The sequence below is a fragment of the Mchenga conophoros genome, linkage group LG8 (assembly GCF_057382185.1).
Source record: "Mchenga conophoros isolate Kocher_MC1m ecotype Shallow Benthic linkage group LG8, M_conophoros_male_GT1.1, whole genome shotgun sequence".
Classification (NCBI taxonomy): Eukaryota; Metazoa; Chordata; class Actinopteri; order Cichliformes; family Cichlidae; genus Mchenga; species Mchenga conophoros.
The window spans coordinates 13,997,619-14,016,779 of NC_140533.1; the positions used below are offsets into that span (position 1 = coordinate 13,997,619).

A 19,161-nucleotide genomic window follows, 5' to 3' on the forward strand; every position below is an offset into this window, starting at 1 on the left:
GTGTCACGACAAACTGTCATGAAGAAAGGAAAAGCTTCCTAAAAGTAAGCCACTTTTTCTTTTCTTTTTTTACACAGGAACTAAACAGACACACATATGAATTTAGGGTTTATTACTGTAACCATAACAATAAGGTGGATCTCTCTTTATTTTGACCATCAATTCAATCATAATTGTTCTTTTTAATCACAGGCAATAGTTATAATAGTGCACTTTTTATATTTAAATTATGATACAGACATTTCTTTTTTTAAACACCTTATTCTACTGACCCTTATGGATGGAGAATAGTTTACAATCTTAGCCAGAGTTGGGTCAATGAAAAATGAAGGTGACGTGAAAGATGAGGTGAGCAATCAGTGTGTTTAGGACTGTGAGGCAAACAACTCCATACAGTTTCTCTTCTTGTGACAATGGGAACAAAACAGAGGTGAGGAAGCGGGACAGACAGGTCAAACGGACAAGGCATTAACACAGGAGATAAAGCCAACAAGCAAGTATTTGATGTGCTCATGTGTGTTTGTGACAGAGAAAACATAGGCCTGTTAGGGTTTGGCTGTGTTGGTTAGTTCAAAATCACTGGGTCAGTCGGGAAAATCCACACGTAACTACCTCAAAACGCATCCGCTGCAAAGTGCTCAGCCCACTCTCATTCAGTCGCCACCCACCCGTCTCGCACACAGATACCAGTTACCAGAGATCAGTGTGAGTCACAGAAACGCAAGATACAGACAAAAGCTCAGTGGGGACGTGAGATGAGAGCAACTGCTGCTATCGGAAAAAAAGAGTAAATAACAGGAACAGGAACGGGTTTCTTGGGTTTGTTATTGACACATTTTGTTGGCATGAAATCTAGTTTATAAAACAAATACATGACAACCCCCCCCCCCATAAATGAATAAATAAACAACAGACAGAAAAATCGACAGATTAGAAAAAATGACATTAAAATAATAAAGTGTAGCACTGTGTGTCTCTCTGAAATCCTTCTGCACTCTTGTTGCATATTGCACTGTATGGAAGACTGTGATGAACATCGACTAGTCTGATAGAGTACTGGAGTAATATATGTGACTGCCTTGAGTTGCTACGTCTGCTTGCAGAATGGCGACTCTTAGTGATGAGCAAGGGTGCGGCGATGGATACTTGGCTTGTCGGTGAACACTGAAATAACGAGCGTGGGGTTAGGAAGTCCTGTTCAACAAGAAGCTGACACCTTTTTTAAAGTCCAGCATCATGAATGCGTCCCATTGATGAATTTCCTTACTGTGTATCTTCTTTTTTTGTTTGTTTGTTTGCTTTATTTTGACATGAGTCAGTATATGAATACTATGGCAACAGGAGACAAAGCTTGACGAGAAAGGCGGTTTCTGTTTGATCCACAGGCCGGTGATGCTCTTCTCATTCAATCTGGGCGCAAACAGCTGTGATGAGGTTCATGAAGCTAATCACGGATAGTGACGACAAAACAAAGCTTTCATATATTACTGTTCATATTTCTGTTCAAACACTTTTCTTCAGAGCAACGAGGGTCCAATGCAAAAATCTTAGAAGCATTGTTTCATATTGTCTCTGAGTAAAAAGCAAATATAAAAGAATCGAAACACTTAACTCTGAATGAATGCCTGTCGGAAAAGCAGCTTCCACTGTCAAACACTGTGTGGAGTGTCTCAGTTGCTGTCTTTACTGTGATCACTGTGCTACTGACATCCTTAAAAGAAATGTGTAAACATAAATAAAAACTAAATAAAAAAATATCTTTTTTTGTTCACATTCACTTACTTAGCTTACTTTGTTGGTTTTCTTTACCTTAGGAGGAGACACTGCTGGAGAAAAACAGGACCTTCACTGAGCTCATCGCCACTCACTGGGGCGGCAGCAGGGTGCTAACTCTTTAGGATTCTTCTGCTGAGATGCATTCATATTTCTTTTTAGTGGGCGGGTTTAGATGTTGCTTGATAGTGATATGAGCGCACTGATTCATTTTAGGAGTAATCTCGAGAACCATCACATGACTATTATTTATTTTTTTCCTTTTTTTTGGTGTTGGATACTGTAATACGATGATATGGTAGACTAGCCTATCTGATCATATCAGCAACCTTGAACAGGCTGATTCGCTAACTGGCATGCACATTAGCACTTCAAAATTCCTAGTTTGATCTGTGAAGCTGTACCTATGATATATACCAAACTGCTCATTCACGTATTGTTATTATTTTTTTTCATTAAAGGGCGGTTTGTTAACACTTGTTTCTCATTTAAGGGTAGGAATCCTGGTAATCATAAGATCGGTAGAATCTCGAGTTGGAAAAAATGTGCATGATGGGGAGGAAAAAGGCTCAATCCTTGCTCTGTGGTCAAGCACCTTCAGTAACTTAGACAAGGAAGAATAGGAGTAGCTCATGGCTTGCAGGGATACTTGGAGATGAAATTACACTGTCTTCTTTCTGGTGTAGTTCAGGCATCCTGCTGCGCAGTCTAACTTTCTATCCTACGGTTGGGATTGGGTTCCGTTGGAGGACAGCAGTCGGGTTCTCTCTTTGGCGGAGCCTCTGCGCTGCAGAACTCCCCCGCTGCCTCCTATGCCTCCGCCATCTGCTCGGTCACCCCACTCGCACCTGTCGCCCCCACCCTCGGAGCGCCTCGAGTTTTGGCGGGTGGGGGTCCCGTGGGGCCGACTGTTCTTCTCATCTGGGAAGGGATCAAGAGAAGAGAACGGGAAAGTCACTCTGAATGTTTACAATCCACAGGCTTTACGGGTCAGTGGCAGAAATGCAGGTGTGAATTAAGGTGATTAAGGTGGCAGCTAATCTTCCACCCTATGCTTCGCTCACTATAGTCTAGGAACTGTGAATCATGCAAAGCTATTATAGTCAGCTCCAAGAACAAATATAGATCTAGAAATCAGCTCAAAGACTAAAATTTAAACAGGGTGAATTTCTACAGCAGTGTGTGGAAAAGTATTGTGTGGTTAAGCAATCTTACCAGATAGGGCTGACACCAGTGGGTGATCATGGGAGCTGAGAAGCTGCGCTTGAATCGTTTCCACCACCCGTCTGAACCTGCGACTCGGACCTGAAGAGGAGTCACACACATTTAACTTAGGGTAGGTACTGTTCCAAAATAATATGATCTTAACGTCACCTGATTTTTTTTATACATCCAAAGTTATTTTCAGAGAAAAACCCTCAATTTGGTAAAAACAAACCAAGTTGAACCCAGTTTCAACTTAAAAATACTGCTCAAAAACATAAACAGTTCAGGAAATGTTGAGTATTTTACTATAAGGTTTACTTATTAACCCTCTTAAACCCCTTTACTTATTAAACCTCATCTTGCTATAGCTTTACTTGCTGACAAGAGTATTATTGATTTGTTCATATAACTTTCCAAAGCAGAAAGCTGTTGAGCAGATTTGCAAAAATTGAGATTTTTTCAGGGAGCGACACAGTTTTGTCAAAATGTTTAACATTTCATTCCACCATTAGCTAATTTTAGCATCTGCTTTACTTGCCTGATATGAGGGTGAATGTCACGCTGTAAATTCCTGTCTCCCTCCTGCCCTCCCTCTCGTTTCTCTCCCTGTCCCGCTCCCTCTCGCCCTCGGAAAAGGCAATGTCCACCTGGAACTTGACGGGCTTCTGGAAGACGGAGGGACCGCCGGAGGATTTGTATTCGGCTCGGAAGCTGGTCTGTGAGAGGACGCTGTGACTGAGGGATGGGATCTGTGTGGTGGGGCGACAGAGAAGAAGCAGAGAGACCGACAGACTTACGAGGCGGGAGAGGTATGGGGACCGACGTGAGTATAGGGAGACAAAGGGTGAGGGTGAGGAGAGGAGAGAGAAAGAGTGAGCCATTGGTGAAAGCAAAGTGATCCATCTACATGCCACGAGTGAGCAAGATCAAATAAAGATTAAATAAAGAGAAAACTGAAATAATGAGAGAAATGGAGTGTGTACAGTATGAGAGCACAAGTCAGATCCAGCCAGAGCCATGCTTTGATCGCGAGAGCAGTGAAGGACAGTCCAAGTCAGACACTCACAGACAGGAAGGCGTGGACAATGTCAGCTTTAACAGAGCTCAGCGGTTTGTCTCTGATCACCACGAAGATCTGCTCCTCTTTCTCCAAGCCGATGAAATTCCCAAACCACGATTTCTTAGCTAGCCTGGTAGCCAGACAAAAGAAATACACAGCATGAGGAGACACAGACAGCGTAAACAAACGGCTTTATACCGTGAAAATACGACACCTCAACAAATATTTATCTCCAGGAGCTGGGACTCACTCAGGGCTGGATTCTGGCGTTAGGCTGGACATATCCTCTGATGTAGGAACTGTGAGAGAGATGAAGCACACACAAAAATTCCGCAATCGACATTTGACAGAATAGAGCAAAAGGAAAAACTTATAGATAATCCTCAGCGATTACAGAGATGAAAGCTGAAAAAGGAAACCAGTGTATTAGAAGTAATGAAATCTTCTGAAGCTATAATCCTACACACTAAAAGCATAACTCCCACAAAATATGAGAGCAAACATGCTGGACTGACCTTGCAATTTACGCCGATGGAATCTTGGTGAGCCCAGGAGGTTGTTCTTGAAAGAATTGAGGCGAGTCCTCCAATGGGCAGAGCTGCTGGCTGCCATGCCGCTCCCCCCTCCTGGACTGGAGGGTGGGGTCAGCGACAGTGAGCCCACCCCTCCCCCTCCCTCCGCCCGCGAGGAGGATGAGGACGAGGAAGAGGAGGGCGGGGTGGAGGAGGGGTGGTGAGGGTGGTGAACAGGGGTGCCCAAGGGTGTGGGCAACGGAGAGCCCTGGGGAGTGACCTGCGGCACAGAGTGGGCAGAGTTTGGGTAGAAGCTCTTAGTCACTGACTTTAGGACAGAAGAGGAAGGGAAGAAGAAACGGGGGATGGGTGACAGGAGTGGGGAAGGGGAGGGCGAGCGGGAGGATGGATTTTGCAGAGGCAAGGATTTGATGGGCTGTAGGTGGGGTCGGTTGGCGGGTCCCTTGGTGGGCAAGGTCTGGGTCTTTGGGTTTGGGGGAGCTTTGGGCTTGTCATGAGCCCGTGCTGAGCGAGGAGTGGTGGTGCTTCCCTGTTTGGACTCCTTTGTGAGTGGGGAAGCGGTGGCAGAGGTGACATCTGATTGGCTGAAAGTGAAGACGGGGCTCTGATAGGACTGGGGGGTGGGGGTTTGTCAGGGTGAGGGGGTGGGAGACATGGAAAACAAGAAAGAGAAGGGATGGAAAATGGAGAAAGGATGGAAATGAATATCATGCTTAATGACAGAAGAGTGCATCTTGTGAGGAGTGAAAGTGCCGAATGCAGTTCTCAGTGCCGATCATAAAGTCTTTCATTTAGTGCATTTCAGTCTTTAGTACGCGCCCTTTAAATCTATTGAAAGTGAGGGTTTCGTGACAGTTGTGGCAGGGTTAAGAATGCAGTGACACAGGACAGTGGCTGTGAAGGTGTTACTATAGAGTAATTGCTGCCAATTAAGGTTTTTTTTTTTACCCTTTAGGGACTGTTTTTATACACTTTCAAGCACAATCAAACCATTAATTATCCAATAAAGCATCTAATTAAGCTGTCAAATTGTTCAAATTATCATATATAAAACTAGCTCATGCATGAGGAGGAAGAAAAGTGACATGAAGACAGAAAACAAATGCAAGCCTCCTGTTGGGTGAGACAATTCATTTAAGGGACCTGTGTTGTGATGATGTGTAAAAATGACTGAGAAGATATTTTAGGGAGTTGCGAGGAGTGAATATTTGTTTTTTTTAAAAGCAGCTTCATGTAGAGACTGACATCAGCAAAAAAACCGCATTGTTACATACTGAATCAATAGTTGGCAAAGGAGTAATACTGAATTGAGGTAAACTAAATTACTACCTAGTCTGTCAACATTATCTCTGAAGTCATTTCCACTGTTGGTTTACAGAGCTGTTATTGCCCAATGAGGCTAAAATGTACACAGTACCCTGCTGACACTGACAGCTGTCTGAACTGCAGGACACAAATATGAGACTGGACTTAAAGCTATATTATTGACAGGAGTTAAATAATATAAATGCAGACTACCAGAAATTAGCATTTTATTATGGATCCAGGTATAGTGTTCAAAGATAATGTAGTAAAAGTATGAACAAGTTGGTTTACAGAACCTTACCCTGGGACTACTGAGAGGGCTGGAGGAGAGACCGGTTGACGCTCCACTGACTGAGCGAGACCTGACAAAGAGACCCAAAGATTAATAGGCTGTTAACCCCCCCCCCCCCCCCCCCCCCAAGAAAAAAACCCCCAAAACAAAAACTGTATGATAATGAATTCTTGCGCTCTAATTCTGCAGAATACAGAGTGTATGTACTATATATGTGTAAGAAAAACATGCTATACCTCTGGCTGTGTGCAGCTGTGTCCAGGGCCCTGCGAGGTGGTGTAGGAGACCCTTGTTCGGTGACACTCAGGACCTCCAGGCTCTTCCTTTCGGGACGGCAACGGCCGTGGCGCGTCAGCATAGGGGAGTCGACGCGCTTTCGAGGAGGGTCTGCTGAGAAACGCCACCATAAACTCGTTACAAATTTTGTTTTAATTTTAAGCTTTGTGCTGTGTTTCGCACTTCAGGAATTTCTTCTGAAAAATTCTTTCACAGGCCTTTTGCTCACTGCGCCATCTGTGACTGTGATAAACTTAGCTTCATTTGCATTTACAGAATTGCTGTCCCTTCCAGTTTTATCTCATAGACAAAGCTTGCAGATGTCCTGCAAAGGCTGGTATAATCATGGTAAAAGCCAGCGACAACTTATAGTATTAAAGAAACAGGTAAACACACTAAAACTCCAACACAAGGACATTAAGGGCCATACTGCTGTATATTTTATCTCTAATGCTAATGCTAGTCAGTGCAGTCAGTGCATCAAGTAATAAAATTATAACTTAATAGTGTTTAAATCATAACCTCAAGTAATCCCTAATTCACTGGAAGGAGAACTGAGCATACAGGAACACCGCTCTTGAAAAAGTCGGTAAAATGTGTCTCAGACCGATAACTGTAGCGTCCTCTCTTGAGTGGATCCCTCCTGCCCCCTAAAGACTGACCTACATCATTGCGCGGAGGTAAGTCCTCATCCTCATAGCTGGGGTACCGCTCTTTCCTGTCTAGCAGAAGGTAATAGATCATTTTCTCCTGGTTTTCTCTGTTGGGGGGTGGGAGAAAAATACAGATTGAATGAGATGCTAAAATGTCATAATATTTATTTAAAAAGGAAATCTGTATGGATGCCACACAGCCACGCGATTAGCTTTTAGTAGGCTGTTCACACGGTCACGCAGACATGGATTTCATGACACAATCAGTTTATTTAACTGATCACACCAATGGGAAAAGAGCTAAAAATAAGCCACATACTCCTTCTTCTAACTCAACACTATATAGGCAAATAAGACAAGATAGGATGTTTGTGGCCAATATTAATCGGTTGCATAACGTCAAATATGCTGGCTGAGTGTTAAAAGGAGAAAAAAATACAACAACAAAAAATACGCAACAGCAAAAGCAAAATATACACTGAAAGAAATATTACATGCTTGTGACTGCATTGCATATTATATGCCACAAATGTTCTGATTTTTCCAGCCATTTCAAGCTGACGCTAGAAACCACAAACGTGTTTGGAAGCTGAAAGAAATGACTTACTCCTCACACTGCAAGTCACGTGTGAGCTTGACTCTGTCTCGGAAACAACCGAGCGAGTGCATGCTGTCCAGCACATCTGGGTCCAGCTCAGTCAGGGACAAGATTCGCCTCACACAAACCCGCCTTGGAGGAGGCTGCTCAGGACACGGCTCGTTACGACCACCCCTAGTAGGAGTCAAACAAAATGAAGCACATAGGAATGACACAGATGTACTGTACATGATTAAATACGATCACTTCAGCAGTCACGTATGAGAAAACGAATGTATACTCACAGATACCAGGAATGTTTCTGGATGGCCTCTAGCTATAAGGGGTGACAGGGCAGATGGGGCCATTAGTGTCTACAGTCTGTTAACAGCCAGATGGCCACAGAGCTGTGCTGTGTAAACAGTTCACATCACTTTTTTTTTTTTTTTTTATACATCCACAAATCTCACGATTGCAGAATATTACCCATTAAACTGGATCATAAAAAACATTTTCAACTCTGCAATGTTTGCTTTTGAAAGTTTAATCAGAAAATCACTTGTGTGTGTGTGTGTGTGTGTTAGAAATATTACTGAGCAAGTTCTAGATGACTCAGTTAAGTCCCCAAAACATGCTTTAACAGCTGCCACTACGATGCATCTTCCTGACTGTACAGTATTGCAATGAATGCGCCAATAAAACACATACAAAATGCAACTGTGCCACACATAAATATCAGCTAGAGTGCAGATCCAGCAAAAAAGGATAATAGGAAAGGCAAGAAGGATCATCTAAAAGTGAATCGAGACAAAAATTATTTGTACCAAAAGCAAGAGTCCCATTAAACATATATTTTATCTTACAGAAGGAGAGGCAATCCCAGTTTAAGGCAGGTGACTGAAAACAGGTGTAAATGCATGCTGCATCTGAGGTCTGGACTAATGTGAGCAGTCTCATACCGTGAGCCTCTTTTCAGGGTTGACCTCAATCATTCCCTTCAGCAGGGACTGACAGTCCGGGGGGATGAAGTGAGGCATGTGGAACACCCCGCTCTTTACCTTTTCCAGGAGCTGGCGTAAATTGTCGTGGTCAAAAGGAAGGGCCCCCTGTAGGGCAGAGAGAGAGAGAGAGAGACAAAAACAAGAAAGGAACAAAAAAACAGATTGCATTAAAAAAAAAAAAACACTGGCAAGCGTGGGATGTAAGAAAAAACTGCAAAAAACATTAGATAAGGGATTTTAAAAAAGACCAAAGTGCACTGTGAAAACACAAGTAAAAGACTTACCACCAGTAGGGCAAACAGAATGACCCCACAGCTCCACACATCTGCTCTCCGCCCATCATACTTCTCCCCCTGCAAACACACAAACACTTATGATTTTATTCATCGCCGGCCATTTCAATACAAAAGTGATTCACAAAACTTGGCACCCGTCACAGGATGATTTAGGCTGATTTCAGGATGAAAAACACTGAAAGGAACACTAAAATCCATTTAGTCAAACTCAGTCTAAAAATACCATGAAGCCAGATTTGAATCGACAACACTGGATAATCTTTTAAATGCTGAGTGTCCTAAAGATTTACTCATGCTAAAAGGTGTGAACGTTCAGAAAAACAACTCACGAGACAGACTGAACTTAACATTAAAAGTGTCATGTTACTGGTTAGTTTTCATCAGGGGTGTCAAACATAAGGCTCGGCCGCCAGAATTGGCCAGCCAAAGACGCCAATCAGGCCCACTGGAGAGCTATGGAAAATGTGGGGGCATAAATTTGACTTTTTATTGTATTTTCAAACTTTTAACAGCTTTTTGAAAAACCATTCATACTACACCAAAGTAAATAAGTAAAAGATAAACAATTAAATGACAGAAAATTCCTGTTTTTTCACTGTCTACTATAGAAATGTACAATTTTTACATAGGGTTCACCATTTCAAAAAAAACAGGATGCTCTGTCAAATAACAAAAATGTTCATAATCACAGACTGAGTAATAAACTAACAGAACTCTTTCTGTAATTTTATATATTTACTTCTTACAATTTAAGCCCAACACAGCATTTCTTTAGCATGCAGAAAAACTGTATTGTTGAAATTGCACTTCGTTTTTAAATATCAAAATATCTCTGAGATTAAATGTGTGATTTAACTTCTTTACACTCTCAGAAAGCAGAGTTTAACTGATCAAACACACTTAAGATCAAAGTGGACTGTACATGTCCCACAGTGTAAAATGGGTTTGACATCCCTGGTTTAGATCATGTACCTTTGGAGCGATTTATCTCTCTACAAAAAAATTTTTTTATTTACATTTCAAACAAGAACATTTGAGAATACAGAGAATAAGAGCTGGATACTTACCCGTATAACCTCAGGGCAAGCGTAATGTGGTGATCTAAAATCAGAAAAGGTTTGCCATTAATATTAGTGAAAGTAAAATGAGCACTGTATAAAAGAAGTCATAGATCTGTGTTGTAGACGCTGTATTTTTCTGCTGACGTGGAGCCTTTAAAATGTACAGAGTCATACTGCAAGTTGTTGAATTATATAACCCTGTTTATGTATGTACATCATCATTCATGAAGCTCACACACAGAGTTGATACTCACCCACAGCTGGTTTCTAACAGACTGTCTCCCACCTGCAGGGAGGCCATGCCAAAGTCAGCAATACGAATGTTGTTCTTTTCATCCAGGAGCAAGTTCTCAGGTTTCAGGTCTCTGTGACTGCACACATACAACCAATACTGTTAGAGTTGTTGTCAACATGATGCTTTAAATCAAATACAACTGCATGACTCTGAAAATGTGTTTGCACAATCATAATGTGTTTCACTCATTTAGTACATCAGACAACAGCTGTTGTATTGTTTAAAAAGAAACGCTCAAAATAGCTTTGTAAGTCAGTAGATGAGTCTTAAATCAACATCCTACATATGAACTTGACTCAAACACGGTTATTACAGCTCGGTGCAAAAAACCAACCAGATGGAATGACTGTGGCAGAAATCCAAAGCAGAGATGATCTGCCTGAAGAACTTCCTGGCCTCTTTTGGAGTTAGCCGGCCCTTCTTTACCAGGTAGTCAAAAAGCTCTCCTCCTGACACATGCTCTAACACCAGGTACCTGTCCACAAACAGGGACAACAGTGTGATTTGAACTTATGATTCTGATAACGCTTTTCCACTGATGTGGTGCCGGACCAAGCGCAGAGCCAGTTCTGCCCTGGTGCTTTTAGAGGACCAACCGACTTTTTTGACCAAACCGAACACTGCAAAAGTTTGATGTAGTTTCTACAGGAAGAGAATTAAAGGCCCATCCCGCAGAAAAGGATATCAGTGTTTGCACTTTTGGTGAAAATGTGGGAAACAGGTTCTTAGTTTGGCACCACATTGGTGGAAAAGTGGTGCAAGTAGTGAAAAGCAGACAAGATGCTAAGAAAAAACTATTTAAACTTAGACACTTCCCATGGTTTGATATAATAAGCTTATGATGTTGGATACTAGGACTACAATATTCAGGCTGTACTCACTTTCGGACAACCCATCTGTCTACTCCAACAGTTGTTTTGTAAGGGTATTAATAGATTTGAGACATACTCCTCATTAAGACAGACTTTTGAGAATAAAAGTAGGGGATGAAGGAAAAGTGAGACTTACAGTAACGACAGCAGATTATTACAGCTTTTCTTGAAATATTTATACTCATCCCACTCCAAAGATTAGTATGCAGCTAGAAAGCATGCAGACTGCATTGAGCCAAAGAGAAAGGCTTTTTCTGAATGCAGAGGGAACTCACAGATATTTGTTATTCTCGTAAACATCATGCAGCTTCAATACATGCGGATGCTCAATCAGTTTCAGAATGGCAATCTCCCTTTCAACCTGGTTAGAAAGAAGGGAAAGCATAGAGAGAGAAAGATTTTGAAGCGAGGCTCATGAGCGAGTTGTTTTTCACACATCTGAACGGAGGTTAACTGTTAACTCATACAGACGATAAATATAGTGAATATGGGACATTTTGTCAACATCTTAAAACACCATGCTATATATATATATATATATATATATATATATATATATATATATATATATACATATACATATATATGTATATGCATATACATATAAGTGTCATCATTAACGTCACTGTGAGCAACACCTTCAACAGCGTCAGACTGTACCTTCATCAGGACTGACTCAGACAGCTTCTCTCTGTTGACTATTTTGATGGCTACCTTCTGACCCGTAATACAGTGGATCCCCAGTTTGACAAGTCCTGTAGATTGGATGAGAGAGATCATTATAAAACACAAGAAGGGTGGCGGGTGGGGGTAGAATAAAAGCGCAGTTTAAACACTACACAAAACACTAGTTTTAATTTCAGAAACAACTCGGCAATACTCACCTGTCTGTCCCTTCCCCAGAGTCTTTTCCAGTCGATAGGGCCCAACATATTGAGCTGACTGACTTAGAGACAGTTCCTTACTCATACTGCTCTTAACTGGAGGCTAACACACAATTATTACTACTTACTGCACTGTAGTTATTGCAATTACTGTGATATTGTACAGCTTACACAGAAGTTACTGTGGGAGACAAGACGATGCTCAAATTAGAACGACTGTCTTTTTATGTCAGCGGTAACACGGACTTTCTTTGAAGTCACTTCATGAACGTGAAAAAAACAAAAAACCATAGAAGTGAAAACTGCTGCTGATTTACAACACCTGGGTGGACGTTTTTCATCTAAACCGAGACAGCACGGTAAACATAATGTTTATTTTTTTAATTATTATTTTTTTTACAAAACATCTTGCTATATGTAGAATAAAGCGGGGGGAACTGACATGGCATTAAGTTTTTAGGGTGTTTTCTGTGTTAAATACCAACCACTACTCTAAAGTAGGCAAACTAACGAGTCTTATTTATGTACATTAGCTTATTTCTATAACTCACACCTTGTTATACGTATGACGTTAACGATATATGACTGTTAATGAGAAACGTTACCCTTATATAGCCTTAAAACGAGCAGGTTTTCACGTCTGCCTTAAAATATTCATGTATTTTTCCTACGCTTAATATTATTTTTAGTTAAGTAAACGGACAAAACGTCCAATACGTCAAGTGTATGCTTGCACTGAAAATGAAATCACTGTTTTCCCCTCACTGCCAGGCCTGTTTCACAGGTCCAACAACATGCTATTTTAGCCTCGCCGCCGCTCTCCCACACAGCAGCGAGGCTAGCTTTAGCTTCAACGCCTTGACGAACGGCCGTCTCGCTCGCGCCGCCTGTCAAAAAAACCGACACCGCCTGAAGTTTCTGGGCTTCGCCAAACGGTACGATTTATTACACGGCCGCCGCATTCTCACAATACTTCGAGGTGAAACGCGTATTCCCCGCAAAACAAGCATCTTTTTTTAACGTAGCGCCGTCCTCCCCCTCCCTGACTCTCCCGTCTCTCCCTCTCTACATCCCTGCAAGTAGCGGATCACAGCATCTTCTCTTCTCTCCTTTGGCGTGTCCTCCTCCCCTCACCGCCGGGTATACAGGTGCAAAACACACACACACACACGCACACTGATATCCGCGGATATGGGTGCGCTATAACCAGCTGCCGTATCCCCCTCCTCGCTCCTGATGACAGTTCACGCAGGGTAAAGGCCCCTTCTATTACACTCCCTTCGGTTTTCTTGCCGTAAATCGATATTTTCTCTCCCCTCTTCCTTCCTTCGCCTCACTCGCATCAGCATCCGGGTCTCACTCCCTCTCCATCCTCTCTCCTCTCGTCTCCTCTCCTCCCCCGCCCTCCTCCTCCCGATCATCTTCCTCAAAATACGCCTATCTCTGCATTCACATCAGCACAGGCCACGCAGTGGGCTCCCGGGAGTTGCAGCGGACACCTCCTTCACTGTTTTTGTCATCGACATTTATCATTATCATTATTATTCTTTTTATTCATACATGGACGCAGGGAGCGGATACAGACGCAATTCGTTAGGGGATATCTAGAGAGTCCTGTTTTATTTGATCATTTATTCCTATGAGCTGTCAAATTTGAAGTGCACAACTTAGTGTAGCGTCGATAATTTAATCAAAACATACTAACATTTAACAATCATTCTGTGTCTGTTTCGTTGCACTGATTTTTTTAAAGAAAGATAGAAAATAGACAGTAACCATTATAAAACAAACCATGTCAATATATGACTACTTTTAGTTAGTGACTACAAAGGCATGTTTAAAATATTTTAATCAACACTGGAAAAAAAAATCATAGTAACTGCATGTCAAACAGAATGAATTTAGTAGTCACGTAGATCAGTGGTATGAAACATAAGGCTCAGGGGCCAGAATCAGCCTGGGAGAGACTCCAGTAAGATTCACTGGAAACGTTTGAAAAATGTAAAGGGCCCAGATTTAACGTTTAACTGCATTATAACACGTTTTACTGCTTTTCCTAATGTTAAACACCTCTCACATGAACATACTACACCAAAGCAATTACATAGTAGATGAATATTTCAGTGACAGTAAAGTGTTTTTTCTATCTACTATTGAGCTTTCTGTTTCTACAGAAGAAAAACAGAAATGGTACAGAAATTATCTTACAAATAAAATGTACACAATTTTTAAAATTTACACAAAGATTTTACTGAATTTTTTTCTTTACTGAAAGAAAAATGTATTTCTTACAATTTAAGCCCAACGACTCACATTTATTTATGACATATGGCACCCATTACAAGCTTTTATTCTACCAAGCAATACCTATTTTACCACAATCCACTGATGTTACTTTTTAACCGATAACACAAAGATAACGTTGAAGTACGTTTAAGTCATCTAAACTTTAGACAGTAGAATAAAAATACTATAGATCAAAAAAAAAAACCTTACTTTTTTACATCCGAATCAATTTTGACCTGGAAAATTTCTGCAGGAGAAATCTAACTGCATTTTTTCTACCGGCAGAGAAAGAGTCCTAATGAGCATGTGCAGTGTAGCTTGTTTCTGTTTTGAGAAATTCAGTGTGCCACAAGTGTGCTACAATTGCCACTGATGTTAATAAATATCATATTATAATATAAATCATATTCTTCTTATTAGTAGTAGTAGTAGCATTCAAAAAGAATGTTCATTTGTGCACAGAGGAGTTATTTTTATAATCTTGAGCAAAAAAAAAATATAATAATGCGTAATAGATTATCAGTTTGCAAGACATTTTTACACGTTGCTGTTTAACCATATTGGGGTTATTCCATCTCTATTCCAGTGTGTTCGAAATAAAGCGTCCATCTGACCACCTCAGATCTGCATGAAACAATTCCAAGGGAAACCTACTGTTCTTAATGGAACTTATTATTTTATTATTATCAGAAAGGTTTATTTCCAATATTTTCTGTTAAAAAAAAGGAATTATGGTCTTTTAACTTTTTTCTAGCATTTTTTAAAAAAACTATCTACAAAACTGATAAAACTCTTTGAGCCGGATCTTCTTTGTATTTTAAGAATAATAAAATGTTAAATATCTGGGTCTAAGGCTCTATGTACATGGGCCGTCAGGAGTGTAACTCAAGCTAACATTGAAAGATGGATCCCTGAATCCTTCAAATAATTGGATGTCCAATCTCTGACAGCATTTAAAGGCCTGCAGGAACCACAGTTTTGCAGGTAGAGGACTGATATTTTATTTACAGCTTCTCTGCACTAGGCACATAATATTCTACAAAACTGTCAAAATCAGATGATTGGTTTAGAGATATTAAAGCTCGAATATAATACACACACACACACACACACACACACTATCCTCGTGGGGACATCCCATTGACATAATGCCCAAGTCAACTAAATGAAACTTTCTTTTATACCTAACCATAACCCAACTGTAACCCTGACACTAAAACCACATTTTGAGTGACATGGATTTTGGTCCCCAGGAGGGCTGTTGGTCCCTTCCAGTATAGTAAATTTCAGATTTTAGTCACACACATTTTCATCCAACTTCAGTGGGAGATACCTCAGGTATTACACCATGTACCAAATCCAAATGAATCTTTCTTGAAGGAGCACATTTTTGTTAATATTATATCCAAAATTTGTGGTAGTCTTCTCATTTTTTCAATATAAAGTTTTGAAATACTCATGTAGAGCCCCTCACATATGATGCCTGTAAAACATGTAAAAACAAAACTATATGTACCTTCATATATGACTTATAGGAATCTCAAATTTTGCACAATTACAATTAAGAAGTTTATTTATTTTATTTTTTTTCAGACAAATCAAACAGAGTTAAGTGGGAGACGTTTGATGAACTATGATCCAGTGTTCACACTAACTTTAGTATCTGCCTTATTCTTTGTTAGAAAGCTTTAGGTTAAAATAAATGCACAAGCAATGTGCTCCCTCAGAATTTCACTTTAGGACAGTATTTGTTGAATGTACATGTTACTTTTAAATAGATAAGGCTGTATCTTTCTTGATTATTTTTTAAGTTTTAAGCATTGCTGCTGCTGATGTATAGACTGTTGTCACTAAGGACATAACAAAATAGGATGAACACAATAGTAAAGTAATCATCATAATTTCTTTGGCACACTGGCATGACTTATTGGGACACTTGGATCAATTAGAACTGGGCTTAATATAATCACTGCCTTTTTTCATTGTGCCATTGCAAATTTGTATTTGTCTATATCAGATTTAGTGTTTTTTCTCTTCACCTTTATAGTCGGTTTTCAAATAATATAAAAATACTCTACTCAGATTCAACAGTGCTGATCATGGGAAATTTCCACTTCATTGACAACCACATTAAAAAATATTTTACAAAGAGCAGAACCGTTTAAAGAAGGCTGAACGACAAATGCCCTCGTCTGCAAATTTGGAGGGAAGCAGAGAAGCATTGGGTGCTGATTTGACTGAATCACTCAAAGATGACAGCTTTATTTTAAATAAATAAATAAAGTAGGACGTTTGAATATATCATCCGTAAAGTGCCTTGAAAAATCTCTAAAATCTCAGATTGAAATGTTGTGTGTGGGTGGATAATTCCCCAAAGCCCATCTTCATCTGCGTCTAGCTGGTTGATTTTCACGCAGCCACAAGGATTTGTCTCTGAACCACGGTGCAGAAATGGGACAGAAAGAGGATACTCATCCTGCTTCTGATAAAAAAAACATAATGAATATATGTAGGCTTACACGATAGCCCTGCAGGAGAAACTGAATGAAGTCTGCCAAGCCTGACATACTCTACACTGAATGCAGATACATTGTAAAAATCAGTCTTTTGTGGGATTTGAAGATGCAAACCTGGGGGGAAGAAAACGTAGGACAAGACATATCAGTCTGTGAATGATGTTTGCTTTTTGCATAAACCTGCAAAAATACTCTGTGCTAATTCTCTCTCTAGAACCCCCATTAAACGTCTTTTCCAGGGTCTTTCTCCACTCTGAGCTTAGTACATTTCAGCGATCCCCACACACAGACTACAGATGTAACATTACACTGCTCTATGTAGGTACTAAAGTGGGATTAAGCAGAGATTAACAAGCTCTTCTTAATTCTATTAAGTCGAACATACAGGTCCACCAGTGGAGAGCCTCCAACATATAATAATGTAAGAACACAGAAAGTGTGCTGCCATAAAGAAAGACAATATAATGTATGTTGAAAAAGGTTTATTGTAAGGTATCATACAAATTTGTTATCGACAGTAAGCTAATTAGTCTTAGAGTATAACAATTACAACAATTATAACAGAATAAGTAGAAGTATGGAGGTAAATTCATAAGCAACACCCCCCTCTTCAGTTTTCAGATGGTTTCTTCCAGCGTATTAAGAAGATGGGAAAGTGAAGAACCTGAGGTAAAGCTGTGATTGAAAAATATACACAAGTACACACATATGTCATTCAAAATATTCAGATAAACAGTTTTCCATCAAAGGTATATTCACACAACAGTACACATGCTACAGTTTCTACTGAATTATTTAAATTGTATTATTTTGTTTCATTTTCTTTTCTGCATTCGTTTTTGAACACAGTTTTATTTTGGCCTGATTATTCCCGACTTTTCCCGACTTTTGTGATTATGTCACAATCTTCAGCTTTTGCCGACTTAGAAGAAGAAAAAGAAAAATCTGTGTAAAAGAGTTTGTAGCAATTTCTGTGAACTTACTTTTTTTAATTTTAAATGGATCTCACTGTGCATCATGACCCCTCAGACAGGGTTTTTACACAGGCCTGGAAGGCATCCATCAGATCTTTACAGGTCTCCATCCCCTTGTCTCTGACACTGAAACACAGTGTGAGATTTAAAAAAACACACTCATCAGTCTCTTCTCTTTAGGACCTTAATTTGAACTTGTGCTAATATGAAGACATGTAAAGCAAATGAACCCATCTGAAGCTAAATAGGAATATTTCTAAATATAGTCCACATCAAAGGGATTATTCAAGTTGAGTCTGATAATAATATATTTCAACTCAGCCTCCACCGTGGCTTTTATCGGCCTTTGGTGGAGTACGAGAAGATGAGTGAGTAATCTGGAGAGCAGCTGTACTGACAGTAATCACTGCTGCACGTGGACACGGACTAAATATCTTCTTGCATGCACGTAACATGAACCAGCCAGCTGGAATGTACTGGTCCTCTTCAATAGGGTTTACAAGTGGAAGTCTATTTTAAACCTCATATATATTTATGCTTCTCAAGACATTACAGTATGGGTCCCATTTGGATGTTGTTATGTTTAAAAACTAGTATGAACTCTAAGTGCAGTCTGTAGATTTCCCCACAGACACTTAAACTGGTTGACATGTTAATGTGGGCGCTGGCTATTGTGCATAAAAAGACAGGAAAGTGGCCAGATTATTAACCCAAATCCAAACACGGTTCATAAATCTCACTCGAGAGCACATTATACAAGGATATTTTATTCATGCACTGTCACACCGATTGGAAACAGCAATCAAGATCACTGATTCATTTTACGACTTTGAATGCAAGCACGGATTCAAAAAGAACTTTTATTCCTGTCAGAACTCACCATTTGTCAGAGTCCTCTTTGATTACCTGGCATGGTGCTGGCACAGCGTCGGCAAAGTCTGGCATTTTGACAGGAGAGAGAGTGGAGTTTGTGGAGGTGTGCTGCTGCAGGAGCTGCAGTCAAATATGGTAACGCTTTAAAAGGGATGGAGGGACACAGGAGGGAGGGAGGTAAGGGAGGAGGGGAGGAGGCATGACAGTGACGGTGTGTGAGAAGCTTAAGAAAGGAAAAAGTCAGGAAGTTAGGAGAACGTTATTTAGGAAGCGACTTTAATTTTGTTCCTTTTTTTTAGTGTGTTCAACTGAGTTCTGTGCCACTCTTACTCCTTTCATTTCCCAGTTTATTTACATCACTGTATATTAAGTACCTAATTCTTTAAATTCCCTTATCCCATTCTTTTGTTTGGCTGTCCTGCTAATGA

The 19,161-nt window shown here is 40.3% G+C and overlaps 2 protein-coding genes and 1 long non-coding RNA gene across 10 annotated transcripts in view; 1 reads left to right on the top strand and 2 right to left on the bottom strand.

The window, feature by feature from the left end:
* Positions 1-95: 95 nt before the first annotated feature.
* brsk1a (BR serine/threonine kinase 1a) lies at positions 96-12,330 on the bottom strand. 8 transcript variants are annotated; one of them, XM_085284397.1, is made up of 19 exons: positions 12,085-12,330; positions 11,861-11,955; positions 11,476-11,561; positions 10,663-10,803; positions 10,288-10,404; positions 10,040-10,073; positions 8,961-9,029; positions 8,635-8,781; positions 7,981-8,012; positions 7,706-7,870; positions 7,108-7,205; positions 6,406-6,556; positions 6,179-6,239; positions 4,555-4,831; positions 4,290-4,338; positions 4,046-4,169; positions 3,518-3,728; positions 2,989-3,078; positions 96-2,706 (listed from the first exon to the last, which is right to left on the bottom strand). In XM_085284397.1, exons 1-19 carry the CDS (start codon positions 12,167-12,169, stop codon positions 2,495-2,497), a joined length of 2,244 nt encoding a protein of 747 aa, XP_085140523.1. In that variant the 5' UTR covers positions 12,170-12,330; the 3' UTR covers positions 96-2,494. The 8 variants fall into 8 exon arrangements, with proteins under 8 accessions (XP_085140523.1, XP_085140524.1, XP_085140517.1 ...); XM_085284398.1 differs by having other exon boundaries at positions 96-2,694; positions 4,555-5,185; XM_085284391.1 differs by having other exon boundaries at positions 4,555-5,185.
* Positions 12,316-19,161, top strand: part of prr12a (proline rich 12a) — a 24,247-nt gene continuing 17,401 nt past the window's right edge. The window contains exon 1 of the mRNA XM_085284370.1: positions 12,316-12,443. The gene's annotated coding sequence lies outside the window, so the exon portion shown is untranslated. The remainder of the gene's footprint in view (positions 12,444-19,161) is intronic.
* LOC146568366 (uncharacterized) lies at positions 17,354-18,877 on the bottom strand. The gene is made up of 3 exons (XR_014893620.1): positions 18,741-18,877; positions 17,870-17,986; positions 17,354-17,561 (listed from the first exon to the last, which is right to left on the bottom strand). It is a non-coding gene; the product is annotated as an uncharacterized LOC146568366 (long non-coding RNA).

Coding starts and splice junctions, on each gene's coding strand:
- brsk1a (XM_085284390.1), bottom strand. CDS start 12,169: ATGAGTAAGGAACTGTCTCTAAGTCAGTCAGCTCAATATGTTGGGCCC. Junction 7,206..7,705: donor CGTGACTTGCAGTGTGAGGA/GTAAGTCATTTC, acceptor ACCCCCCAACAG/AGAAAACCAGGAGAAAATGA. Junction 3,079..3,517: donor GACATTCACCCTCATATCAG/GCAAGTAAAGCA, acceptor ACTCCTCTTCAG/GTCCGAGTCGCAGGTTCAGA.